The 12,678-nt window shown below is 69.3% G+C and overlaps 1 protein-coding gene across 1 annotated transcript; it reads right to left on the reverse strand.

Moving 5' to 3' along the window:
* Positions 1-1,932: 1,932 nt before the first annotated feature.
* ZNF512B (zinc finger protein 512B) lies at positions 1,933-12,678 on the reverse strand. Its single transcript, XM_069495705.1, has 17 exons — positions 12,626-12,678; positions 10,597-10,743; positions 10,152-10,294; positions 9,673-9,801; positions 8,921-9,579; positions 8,603-8,829; positions 8,437-8,508; positions 8,208-8,351; positions 7,973-8,097; positions 7,801-7,893; positions 7,525-7,623; positions 7,273-7,443; positions 6,715-6,909; positions 6,403-6,504; positions 6,007-6,069; positions 5,415-5,513; positions 1,933-5,044 (listed from the first exon to the last, which is right to left on the reverse strand). Exons 2-17 carry the CDS (start codon positions 10,718-10,720, stop codon positions 4,793-4,795), a joined length of 2,697 nt encoding a protein of 898 aa, XP_069351806.1. The 5' UTR covers positions 10,721-10,743; positions 12,626-12,678; the 3' UTR covers positions 1,933-4,792.

The following is a 12,678-nucleotide window of genomic DNA, read 5'->3' on the forward strand; positions in this document are numbered from 1 at the left end:
CTTGGAGCCAACGGGCGGGGGGAGGGGGGAAACCTGACAGCGCGGACTACGAGCCCCACAAGGCCGCGCGCCGGGACGGGAGCCGCCGGTAGCGAGACTCGACCCCGCGGACTACGAGCCCCACAAGGCCGCGCGCCCGGACGGGAGCCGCTTGGAGCCACCGGTAGCGGGACTCGACCCCGGGGACTACGAGCCCCACAAGGCCGCGCGCCCGGACGGAAGCCGCTTGGAGCCACCGGGAGTGGGTGGGGACCTGACCGCGCGGACTACGAGCCCCACAAGGCCGCGCGCTCGGACGGGAGCCGCCGGGAGCGGGACTCGACCCCGCGGACTACGAGCCCCACAAGGCCGCGCGCCCGCACGGGAGCCGCTTGGAGCCAACGGGAGGGGGGACCTGACCGCGCGGACTACGAACCCCACAAGGCCGCGCGCCCGGACGGAAGCCGCTTCGAGCCAACGGGCGGGGGGGGGGGGAACCTGACAGCGCGGACTACGAGCCCCACAAGGCCGCGCGCTCGGACGGGAGCCGCTTGAAACCGCCGGGAGCGGGACTCCACCCCGGGGACTACGAGCCCCACAAGGCCGCGCGCCCGGACGAAAGCCGCTTGGAGCCACCGGGGGGGGGGGGGTGGGGGAACCTGACCGCGCGGACTACGAGCCCCACAAGGCTGCGCGCTCGGACGGGAGCCGCTTGGAGCCACCGGGGGGGGGGGGGGGGGGGGGGGACCTGACCGCGCGGACCACGAGCCCCACAAGGCCGCGCGCTCGGACGGGAGCCGCTTGGAGCCACCGGTAGCGGGACTCGACCCCCGGGGACTACGAGCCCCACAAGGCCGCGCGCCCGGACGGGAGCCGCTTGGAGCCAACGGGAGGGGGGACCTGACCGCGCGGACTACGAACCCCACCAGGCCGCGCGCCCGGACGGAAGCCGCTTGGAGCCAACGGGCGGGGGGAACCTGACCGCGCGGACTACGAGCCCCACAAGGCCGCGCGCCCGGATGGGAGCCGCTTGGAGCCAACGGGCGGGGGGAACCTGACCGCGCGGACTACGAGCCCCACAAGGCCGCGCGCCCGGACGGAAGCCGCTTGGAGCCAACGGGCGGGGGGAACCTGACCGCGCGGACTACGAGCCCCACAAGGCCGCGCGCCCGGATGGGAGCCGCTTGGAGCCAACGGGAGGGGGGACCTGACCGCGCGGACTACGAGCCCCACAAGGCCGCGCGCCCGGATAGGAGCCGCTTGGAGCCGCCGGTAGCGGGACTCGACCCCGCGGACTACGAGCCCCACAGGGCCGCGCGCCCGGATAAGAGCTGCTTGGAGCCGCCGGTAGCGGGACTCGACCCCGCGGACTACGAGCCCCACAGGGCCGCGCGCCCGGACGGGAGCCGCTTGGAGCCGCCGGGAGCGGGGCCCGACCCCGCGGACTACGAGCCCCACAAGGCCGCGCGCCCGGACGGGAGCCGCTTGGAGCCGCCGGGGGCGGGACTCGACCCCGCGGACTACGAGCCCCACAAGGCCGCGCGCCCGGACGGGAGCCGCTTGGAGCCGCCGGGGGCGGGACTCGACCCCGCGGACTACGAGCCCCACAAGGCCGCGCGCCCGGACGGGAGCCGCTTGGAGCCGCCGGGAGCGGGGCCCGACCCCGCGGACTACGAGCCCCACAAGGCCGCGCGCCCGGACGGGAGCCGCTTGGAGCCGCCGGGGGCGGGACTCGACCCCGCGGACTACGAGCCCCACAAGGCCGCGCGCCCGGACGGGAGCCGCTTGGAGCCGCCGGGGGCGGGACTCGACCCCGCGGACTACGAGCCCCCCCACGAGGCCCCGCGCCCGAAGGAAACCCCCCGCCCGCCTTTTACCACAAACTCAGCCGCACAAACACCCTGGAAAAAAAATCGATAAACATTTATTCGATACAGTCATTTTTAATACATACAGTGATGGCCCGCCTCGCGCCACTCGGGCCGGGGCGGGGGGGAGGGACGAGGACCGGGGACATGGTCACAGGGCAGGCGGCCCGAGCTCACCGTCAAAACATCTTGCAGATAAACACTTTGTAGATAGAATATATATGTATATATATGGTTACAAGTGATAGCTGGAGCCTCTCGAAATGCACTTATGTACGGAGAACTGGCAATAAGAACCCAAACCAAGAAACCCCAAGTGTAGGACGCGTGGCCACCAGGCAGGCGGTGTGACCTCCCGGCCCTCCCAGCAGGGCGGGGACAGCCTGCCCGCCCGTCGGGCGCCCCCACCGGCACACGGGGGCCCCTGAACTCCTTTGCCGGGCGAGTAAAGTGCATCCTTTTCGTGTGAGGTGTCAGCCCCTCGGGCCGGCCCTTCGGGCACTCTCCGTCCTTTGGGGTGGGGAGCTGCGCTGAACCAGAGGTAGATCCGCAGAGAGGGCTCCAGGCCCGGCTGCGGGCAGGGCCCGTGCCCACCACACCCTGGGCTCTACCACGCTGGTCCCCTCGCAGGGGCCTCCAGGGCGCTCACCTGGCCACACGCGGGCCAGAGTCGGAGGGGGCAGATCCCAGCCCCACGGGAGCTCCTGCCCTCAGGGGGGCCCTGCAGACCAGCTTGCCAGCACCTGGGGGGGGGCGCTCAGACCCAACAGCCGCATTTGGCAGCAGCCCCCACACCGACGTGACAAAGAAGGGGGTTAAAGTGCTAAACATCAAGTCATCCAGGGCCCCCGTCCCACAGGACACCTGTGGGCTTCCAGGGTGTCCTGGAAACTCATCCCCCAGCAAAAGCCAGAGCCCTCCCCCTCTCCCCAAGGGCCAAGTACCTGAGAGGCTGGGGCGGGCAGCCACACCCTGCAGCGGTGTTGGGGTCCAACCTGCCCCACCATTGGTGACAAGGACAAAGTGCACCGAAGCTCCGGCCCAGCGCCTGCTTCCCCGCCACTCCTGAGGCTGCCCCTGCAGAGCTGCCTGGCCCCACCTCCCCCCACCAGCCGCACCCCCGGTGAAGCTCCGGAACACAGGACGGGAAGCCCTCCTGCCCCAAACCCTACCCACCCTTTGACCTTTGCCGCTGGACCGCCCACCTGTCCAAGCCCCATCCTCTGACCAGGTCGAGGTGACGGCGAGGGGGGTCCACGTCCCCACACCCCTCCCCAGCACACCACGCCAGGGCTGCCCAGGGTCAGAGCCTTCCGGCCGCAGGAAAAAGCCAGAGGCAGAGCACAGCGACCCCAGTCCCAAAGCCCCCGGGTCTCGTCTCCCCCCAGCAGGGCAAGGCGAGCTGAGCCCCGCTGGAGCCCCCTGGGGAGCACGGGGGCAGGCGGGGTGCCCAGGCAGCAGCACAGGGCCCCACCCAGGGGCACACCCGGCCCAGCCCCCAGCCCCGCGTCGGCACCAGGAAACCCTTAGCACCAAAATGTCAGATTGTTGTGAGTTTTTGTATAAAAAACAGAATTTAAAAAAAGGTTGTTACTTGTCACAGCAACAAGACTGGCATCCACTACACCCAGGAGACACACGCACACGGGCAAATATCAAAATTCACATCATCCAGGATCGGCAAGGATGAGCCCTCAGCCCACCCCCTGGAAAACGGCCTCCGTCCAAGCCCACCCCTGAGCACCCTCCTCCCTGCGAGGCCGTGGTTGGGAGGTGGGGGCCCAGGAGGCAGCCAGAGGCTGTGCGGCCACCTCCTCCAGGCTCCCCGCCCACCCAACGCCCGACCTGCAGACCCCACCAACCTGGGGGCCCCACAAGGAGCAAAGACAGAGCCCCGGAGCGCCACCAGCCTACTGTGACCCTGGCGAAGCCGCCTCCCCTGGCCGCTCCTGTACCAAATGAAACACAACCAGAAACTAAGGAGCAGGTAGAAATGGGGGGCTAGGGGCTCCCACAGGAGTGGCCACTGGGACAACCCGGACTGGCAGAAGGAAGGCTGCCTCCCCCCAGTGGCCACTCGAGCCAGGCTGCTCCCACTCAGCTTCCTGCCCGTGGGCCCCAGAACCCAGACTAGGCTGTCTGCACCCACCAGGCCACCCGGACCCAGGCGCCCACGTCCGGAAGCTGAAGGTGGGAGACAGCACACAGGGGCCCTCACCCCCAGGGCTGGCAGCTCTGTCCAGGAGCCTCAAGCCGCCGCTCCTGCCACTCTGCAGGTGGGAGCAGCAGAATCCCTCCCTTGCCCCGGGACACAGGCCAGAGGGGCTGGGCACAGCCAAGCAGGGGACACGACAGAGGAGGGGGGAGCAGGGGACAGGCCTGGAGAGGTAGAAAACAGAAGCAGAGGAACCAGAGGCGGCGACCAGGAAGGGCAGGCGCCTGTCAGGGCAGCATGGCAGTGGCTGGACGGGGTCTGTCCTGGGAGGTAGCTGGGGTACCGGATTCCAGTGTTGGGTGGAGGCGAGGCCCGGAGGGCGGCTGCCAGGGCTGTGCAGGTGCCCTCACCAGCCCAGGGCCAGGGCCGCCTGAGCCTTGGGGGAGCCAGGGTGGGATCCAGCAGGGCCGAGGAAGCAGACCCGAGGACCCGCAGGCCATGTGCCCGCTCCCCGCTGCAGCCCTGACGCCGTCTCCCAGGGAGGGCTGACCGTCCGGCTATTGCACTTCCGCTCCGGCCCCGGGGGTCCCAACCCAGGTGTGCCCTGAGCAGGTAAGGGCCACCTGCGGGGAGGGGAGAGTGGCTGGCCGCCCCGCTGGACGGACGGACGGACGGACGGGCAGGGGGAGGGACGGAGAACTGGAGGACAGCGGGTCCTGGAGCCAGCTACCCCCGCCTGGGCAGAGTGGGGCGTGGCGGCCGGGCGGGGGCCGGGCCCCACCCTCCAAGCTCACTTTTCAGGTGTTTTGCCAGCTCCCCCCTTGCGGCCAGCAGCGCCCCGGGCCCCCTTGTCTCTGCATCCCAGGGGCCAGTCGTCCCGGCGGGGGGGCAGCTTGGGCACTGGCTCCTCGGGGGGCCGCTCCTTGGGCTTGCGCCCCCGCTTCTTCCCGCCCGCCAGGGTTTTCTTCTTTTCCTTCTTGGGCACCACTGAGTCCTGGCTCCGGTGTTTGGGAGGTGGGTCTGCTGAGGTACGGAACCAGTTCTGGGGAGAGAAAAGCGGCGATGCAGACCTGGGGACAGGACGATACTGAGCACCAAGCCAGGTGTGACCCTGGCCCCAAGGCGGCAGACCCAGCAGCCTCCGGAGCCATCGGGCAACTGCAACAAGGTGACTGAGGGGCCGGCACCCACCACAGCGGGGGCTCCTGCCAGGGTGCCCGGTGGGGTGCAGCCCAGCCTCTCAGCGCCCCAGGACAGCAAGGTGCCACTTTGAGGAGAGACCACTGGATTCCCAACATCGGTCACTGGCTCAAACACGCACCACGCAGGCCACAGAGCTCTGCACCGCCCCGCCCCCTGCCCGGGGTCCTGCTGGGGTAGCCCTGACCCCCGGGCAGCAATGGCTCTCACACCTCCGCGTGGGTCTTGAGGATGTGGTATTTGACGCCGCTCTCGGAGCTGAACTCCTTTGGACACAGCAGGCAGCGGTACTTCCCCACCAGGTGGTCCCCCTGCAACACACCGGCCGGCCAGTCCCCAAGGTTAGATCCGCCCAACCCTGGAGGCCCCACAGCACCCAGGTCTGTTCTAAGCCTCCCCCGTGGCCAAGGGGCAGGACAGGCGCGAGGAGGCCGGCGCCAGGTCGCGCTGCGGCAGCAGGTGGCAGGCGAGGAGAGGGTATGAGAGGCAGGTGCCCAGGTGAAGGGTTGTGGACTTTGCCAAGGGTCCCCCATCCGGAGCCAGGGTGCCCTGTGCCCCGGTCAGGGTGACCACCCGTGTGCACACCGACAAGGGCCCTGAGGGCAGGACTTGGGACCAGCTGACTTGGGGACGGGGGACAAGGACGAATACTAGGCTGGCCACCGACCACTGGCCAGTCTCTGGGCTTGTGGAAGAGGCAGCTCCATGGGGCACAGGGTGGGGTCTTGTGCCCGAGTGGGGACCCCTGGCGGGGTCAGCTGGGAGCGCAGAGGACCCGCCCGGCACGGAGGGGCCCGGGCTGACCTTGCTGCAGCTGGCGAGGTGGGCCTTGAGTCCAGACACGCTGGAGTAGATGGCTTCGCAGCACTGCGGGGGGAGGCAGCGTGGGTGGGGGCCGCGGGGGGCTCCCCGCACACAGACGGACCCCTGTTCTAGCCCCGGGGAGCTCTGAGGCCTCTCTGGGGCAGTGGGGGGCCTGACCCCCAAAGTCCTGGGAGCGGGCAGGCTGGGCACATAGGGCCTGAGGTCCAGGTCCTCTTTGCCGATGAGGCTCCCTCTGAGGACCCCGCAAGGGTGCAGGGCCAGGAGTGGCTGGTCACCTCCCAACAGGTCCCTATCTCAGCCTCTGCTCCTGCCCGGGGCCATCGCGCGCTCTCCGTCCCTGAGCCATGTCCCCACGCCCCCCGTGCCCCAGCTCACGTCGTTGGGGCAGCTGACGTGGCCCTTCTCCTTCACCTCGCTCTTCCACGCCTCCAGCAGCTGCGGGTTCAGCGTGGGGAGGCCCGGCCGCGTGTAGTTGAGCTGTGGAGTCAGGCGCAGCACCGGGGTGAGCCCGAGGCCCAGGGGACACCCCGGCTGCTCTAGAATGCCACACCCCAGGGGCAGCCGGCCTGGGTCACGGCCCACTCTGGGACCAGGCACGTCCCGCCCAGAGACCAGCGGGCCACGGGCTCGGAAGAGCAGACGGCACGACCGCGGCCACTGCCCGGGCCAGCAGGGCCGACGGCTCACCCTGGCAGTCTCGGGCACGAGGTCGTCCTTCATGCGCCGCTTGGTCCAGTCCCGGGCCAGCTCGTCCTCCGCGATCTCCTGCAGGTGGAACACGGCCACCTGGGCCGACGTGCGGCGGATGCGGCCACTGGGGGTCCGCTCCACGCCCAGCAGATCCTCCGCCTCGGGGGGCTTGTGTGTGGGCTCCTCGGGGGGCTGGAGGGCAGGAAGGCACAGGAGCCGGAGTGAGCCACGGGCAAAGGCGGCGAGGGGCAGGGTCGGCGTGGCGTGCGGCCTGGGCCCCGAAGGCACGCGGACCCGGGAGGCGCACAAGTACGCTGGGGACACGGGGGACACAGGCAGCCTGCGGGACAGAGGCACCAGGGTTCCAGGCTCCCACCCACGGGGACACGTCTCCCGCAGGGAGGGACGGAGAACACACGGATTAGGCAGCACACGCACACGCACGCTCAAGACCCAAGGGACGTGGGAACACACGCGTGGCACACAGGAAGGAACCAAGCTACAGCACGGGCCGCGTGCGAGCCACAAGGACGCGGGTGACCGCAGGCCGCTCACCGGGGCCGAGTGCTCTGAGCGCATGTGGTAGTCGTGGCCGGCCTTGGAGCGGTAGGTCTTGCCGCAGTGGGCGCAGGGGAAGGAGGGGCTGTCCACCTCACAGGGCGGCTTCCCGCAGCGCCGCTGGTGGTACTGGTAGCCCATGAGGCTGGAGAAGGCGGCCCCGCAGCCCTGGGGGTCCCGGGGCCAGAGGTCAGGGGGGTGGCCGGCGAGGTGCCAGCCCCCTGCTCCGCCGCCTGCCCCTCCACTGACCTCCTGGGGGCAGCGCAGCCGGCCCATCTGCTTCAGCACCTTGCGCAGCCGCTCGCGCTCCTCCTGCTCGCCCCCCTCGGAGGCCTCGGCGTCGGAGGGCTGGGGACGGGGCGAGCCTCAGCACCCTCCACCAGGGCCCTGCCCCGCCCGGGCCAGGGCCACCGTCGCCCAAGGCCAGGGCCACCGTCGCCCAAGGCCAGGCGTGGGAGGGGCCGCAGGGGGGGCGGGCTGAGGAGTCGGAGGTCGGCGGGGCGGGGTGGGGGCCGGGCGGCGTACCTTGGCGCTGTGCTCGGCCATGGTGTGGTAGTTGAGGCCGGCTTTGGACTTGAACTGCTTCCGGCAGTGCTGGCACTTGAGCGCGTCCTGCAGCTGCACACGCGGCCCGGCCGTGAGGAGCTGGGCCTGGGCACCCGGGGTCCCCGCCCCGTCCCTCCGGAGGCAGCCTTACCTTCTGACACACCTCCATGTGCTTCTTGAGGCCCACGAGGGTCTTGCGGGTGACCACGCTGCAGGTGGGGCACACGGCCTCCCCTCGCTCGTGAATGGCCCGCTGCCACTGCTCCTCAGGGCCACCTGTGGGGCGGGGCCGGGCCTCAGGGGCTGGGGGCGCCCTGCACGCCAGGCGCAGACTCCAGGGTCCACACTCACCCCCCGTCCCTGCACCGTGGCCAGGCAGCCCCTACCTGGGGCTGGGTGGGCCGTGGAGGCCGGTGGCTCCTTGCTGACAGTGACGGGGGCCGGAACTTTCTTCCGCGTGTCCTCAGGGCCAAGCCCCTCCTGCTTCTTGGAGCGGTGGACTCGGGCCTTGTCCTCAGCTTTGACCAGGCCTGTGCACACACGGCACGGCGTGGTCTGAGGAAGCCGGCACATGGGTGGACACACGCAACCCTGGAGATGCCCACAGGGTCTCACCTTTGAGCCCAAAAGTCCCTGAAATCGATGGCTGCTCCCCTGTGAACTTCTTGGGTGTTTTCTGTTTCCTTCCTGACTCGGGGAGAAAAAGGGGGGCCGAGACTCTGGTCAAATAACCATCGGGGGTGGGGGTCTGGCCCGGCTGCCACCCCTGGGGCCCTCTTACTGTGCCTTGTGCGCTCCGGGTCCTCCTCCGGCAGGGACACGGGGCCCGCCGCCCGCAGAGCCTCCTTGCCCCCCGGGGGCCTGCTGCCCAGCAGCGAGGAGCCACCGCCGGGGTCTGCGCTCAGCTGGAAGGCCGAGCTCGGGCCCATGGTGGACGGGCCATACTCCCCGTTCTCCGGCCTCGCCAGCTTGGGTGGGAGGGGGCAGCTGTCCAGGTTGTCCGCAGCCCTGCAGGGAGCAGGGGAGGTGAGGGCCTGACCCGCGCCCTGTCGCCCAAGCCACGCCGAGGAGCAGCCCAACCCGGAACGAGCGCCTATACCTTTTCTTACCGCTGTTCCTCCCTGTGGTTCGAGGAGCTTTGTTCTCAGACTTGGTCAGCAGCACCATTTTGCAAGGTGGTGTGTGCCTGCTGATGGCGATCGGCCTGCTGACCGTCACTGGCTTGGTGACCACAATGGGCCTGCTGACCGTCACTGGCTTGGTGACCGGCACAGGTTTCGTAACTGTCACAAGTTTTGTGACCGGAATGGATTTGGTGACTGGCACAGACTTGGTGACCGGCACGGGTTTGGTGACCGGCACAGACTTGGTGACCGGTATGGGCTTGGTGACTGGTATGGGCTTGGTGACTGGCACGGGCCTAGTGACTGGCATGGCCTTGGTGACCGGGATGGGCCTGCTGACTGTGACGGGCTTGGTGACCGGCACAGGCCTGCTGGCTGTGACAGGCTTGCTGATGCCGATGGGTTTGCTGACACCCACGGGTTTGCCGATGGTGACGGGCTTGCTCACGCCAATGGGCTTGCTGACCCCAACAGGCCGGCTGATGGTGACCGGCCGGCTGACTGGCCCAGGCTTGGGGGCAGGCAGGGGTCGGTCCATGTGGTTCCAAATCCGGTGTTTCTCCAGCTGGGTCTTGGAGGTGAACGCAGCCTCACAGAAAGGGCAGGGGAAGGCCAGCCTATCTGAGATGGCGCCCTGGGCAGGGAGGGCAGGTGTGGGCCGGGGCCCCCAGGGCCTCTGCCCAGACACACCCCCTGGCCTCTTGCTCCCCAACCCCCTGTCCCTTACCCCTTGGCACCGCTGGTAATGGTACTTGAGCCCGTAGATGCTGGGGAACTCCAGCCAGCACCCCGAGTTTGGACACTTCACTCTCGAGTGTGCCTTGAATTCATCTTTCCACTGGTTCATCAGGGAGAGCTGGGTGTAAGGAAGGGCCAAGCTGCCAACCTGAGGGCTCAGCCCACCCACGCCCCAGCCCCCAAGCCCCCCGGGCCTGCAGGGCACATGCCCCACGTGAGCCGCTCAGCCTTGGGAATGCAGCCAGAGCGCAAGCCACCGACACAGGGGCCACAAACCAGACCTGTTCTACGAGCCCCCCGCCGTGATCCACTAGGACCTCACGGCACGTCAGCCACGTGAAGCCTGCCAGGCCAGTGCCCACACCCTGGGGCATGGAGCCGGGGTCTTATGTGCAGACGCAAGTCAGGGCAGGGCAGTGGCCTGGACAGGAGAGCTCGGCACGCCCCCCCGGCCCTCAGGGAGCTCACAGGAATGTCTCGGAGAGCCTGATTCTCAGCTTTTGGACGCCCCTTTTTCTTCCCTTCCATCTTGTCGCTGGCTGGGCTTCCTGGGTCAAAGCAGAGCGGGGCTTGGCCAGGCACCGTCTGTCCACTGCGGACCACTGGCATCCCTGCAGCACACGACACACCCGGGCTCGGACGCCGTGCCTCGGACCCACGCCCGGGGGCTGCGAGGGTCCAGAGTGAGCCCCGTTTTCCCAACACCAGGGTGCAGCGGGGAGAGCATGGCCAGCCTCGGGTAGGAACCCTAGGCCCTGGGCTATGTCCAAGACAGTCCCCACCCCAGGAAGGCCCTCAGGAACTCAAGTGCCTGGCTGGGTGTCCAGGGACTGGGGGCCCAGGAAGGGGGCCCACTCCTATCGCTTGCTGCCCACGGTCGCCTACAACTTGTTTTGGCCCCGACCCCTCTCACCCAGCTTCGGTGGGTCATGCAGCAAGGGAAGTCGCACTTCCTTCCGGCCACCATCCTTCCCGGGTCCACTCCTGTTGGACCCCTGGAGCCGACGGCCACCTCCAAGGCAGAAGGGATCCGTCATCTCTTCAGAGCACGAGGACACACCTGTGAGGCCCAGCAGACCTGACTCAGGACACGTTGTGGAGCCGCCCTGGAGCCCCGGACGGGCCTCTCTCTGGCCAGGAAGGGGAGCCTGCCCTCCTGTGTTTGTGGTCACACAGGAAGGAAAGGGGTCGGGGCTTGCAATTTGGGCAAGGAGCTGCCCAGCCAAAGTCCCCCAGATAACCCAAGCAGCACGGTAAGTTTGGAAGCATTTAATCGGGTCCCAAGACCCTCGGCAGCCTCACCAGACGCCCTCTGTCCCAGACACACGGTCCCAAAGTGTGCCGAGGATTACACACCCCATTCCCCGTGCTGGGTGGGGGGGTGTCCCCAGGAGAGGTGACTCGTGCAGGAGGAAGGAGGCCGACAACATCTCTCTGGGGGCCAATTATGAAGCCAGTGACGGCCGCTGGCTCACAGGCTGCCCCAGCGCTGGGAGACCCCTTCGCCCACACGACCCTCACGTCTTCCCACCCAGCCCTGATGCAATGCCAGCCTACCTGGGTGGGCGTCCCTGGATTCTTCTCCCCCGACACAGAGGGAAAACAGCCAGGGTGGGCCCCCAGCCCCCTCCCCAGTGGGCAGACCGAGGACCCCAGCACACCAGTCCTGGTCCCTGTGCCAGCTGAACCGTCCCACCTGCCCTGGTCTCCAGCAGGGACCCCTCTACCTACTCGGAGACCTCCTGCCTAGCCCCTGGCCACCCCCGGCTGGCTGACCTCCCCCGACCTCCACACTTAAGAGCCTCTCCGTCCCCTGCCCGCAGACCCACCACGGTCCCCTGCCCGCAGACCCACCACGGTCCCCTGCCCGCAGACCCACCGTCCCCTGCCCGCAGCCCCACGAGCCGCGGTGAGCACAGGCAGTGAAGGCCCAGCTTGAGTCCGCCAGGCTGCTGGCCAGAGAGAGCACCCTGCTGCCCCAGGCTGGAGAGGACACCCCCTGAGAACTGGGGAGCAGAGGGACGCCAAGCTTAGCCCTGCTGGACCCTCCCACAGCAGCACCCCAAGCCACAGAAGGGGGTGGCCCCAGGAACCAGTGTAAAGGTCATGTGAACAGACGACCCCTTCCTGGCAGTTTCCAATTAACTTAGATCAGAGGAGAGGGGAAGGGGCTGCTGCGTCCAGGAGGGCCAGAGGGCCAAGGTCGGAGGTCAGGACAGTCACTGCCCACTGCCAAGGGGGATGCCAGGTCCTGGGCTTGGGGGGGAGGAAGAGTCCCAGGACACGAAGTTCCCTGCAAGTCCTCACTTTACAAGTTTGAAAGGAGACTCTGACGGCCCCAGTGGCCTGCGGTGCAGGTGCCCGCCGAGCGCCCCTCTCCACTTTCCCCGAAACCCGGGCGCGGAATTCAGAGTCGAGTCTGAAGCCGGGGCTGGCCTGGGAGGCAGAGACCCTCCTTCCATCCAAGCCGGCCTGTGACTCGCGCACGAGGACGAGAACGGGCGTCCCCTCCCGGGGACCCGGAGGGTCGCAAACCCCCGGGGGAGGAGCCCGCGCTGACCGCGGGAGAGACCGGCAGCCGGGCCGCCGCGAAGGCCGCTCCGCCGGGGACCCGGGCCCAGGCCCGGCGCGCGGACGAGGCGGCCGGGACGCGCCCCGAGGCCGGCCGCGCCACCCACCTGTCACCTGCGGCCGGTGCAGGCGCGGGCCGCGGCCTGGCCCCGGAAGGGCCGCCGGCGGGGGGGCGAAGCAGTGAACCAAAATGGCGACTTTTTCTGGAGAAGGAGGAGGCGGGAAGACGGCGTCGGCGCGGGGCGCGGCGCGGGGTCCGGGCGGCGGGGCGCGGGGGGGCGCGGGCGGGCCCTCGGCCTGCGGCGGGGCCGGGGCGGGGCGCGAACGCGCGGGGCCGCGGCGGGGCCGGGCGGGGGCGGCCGGGCGCTTACCTGCGGCGCGCAGCGGAGCCGCGGCCGGGCCGGGCCGGGGCCGGGGCCGGGGC

Source organism: Eulemur rufifrons, chromosome 20 (assembly GCF_041146395.1).
Source record: "Eulemur rufifrons isolate Redbay chromosome 20, OSU_ERuf_1, whole genome shotgun sequence".
Lineage (NCBI taxonomy): Eukaryota > Metazoa > Chordata > Mammalia > Primates > Lemuridae > Eulemur > Eulemur rufifrons.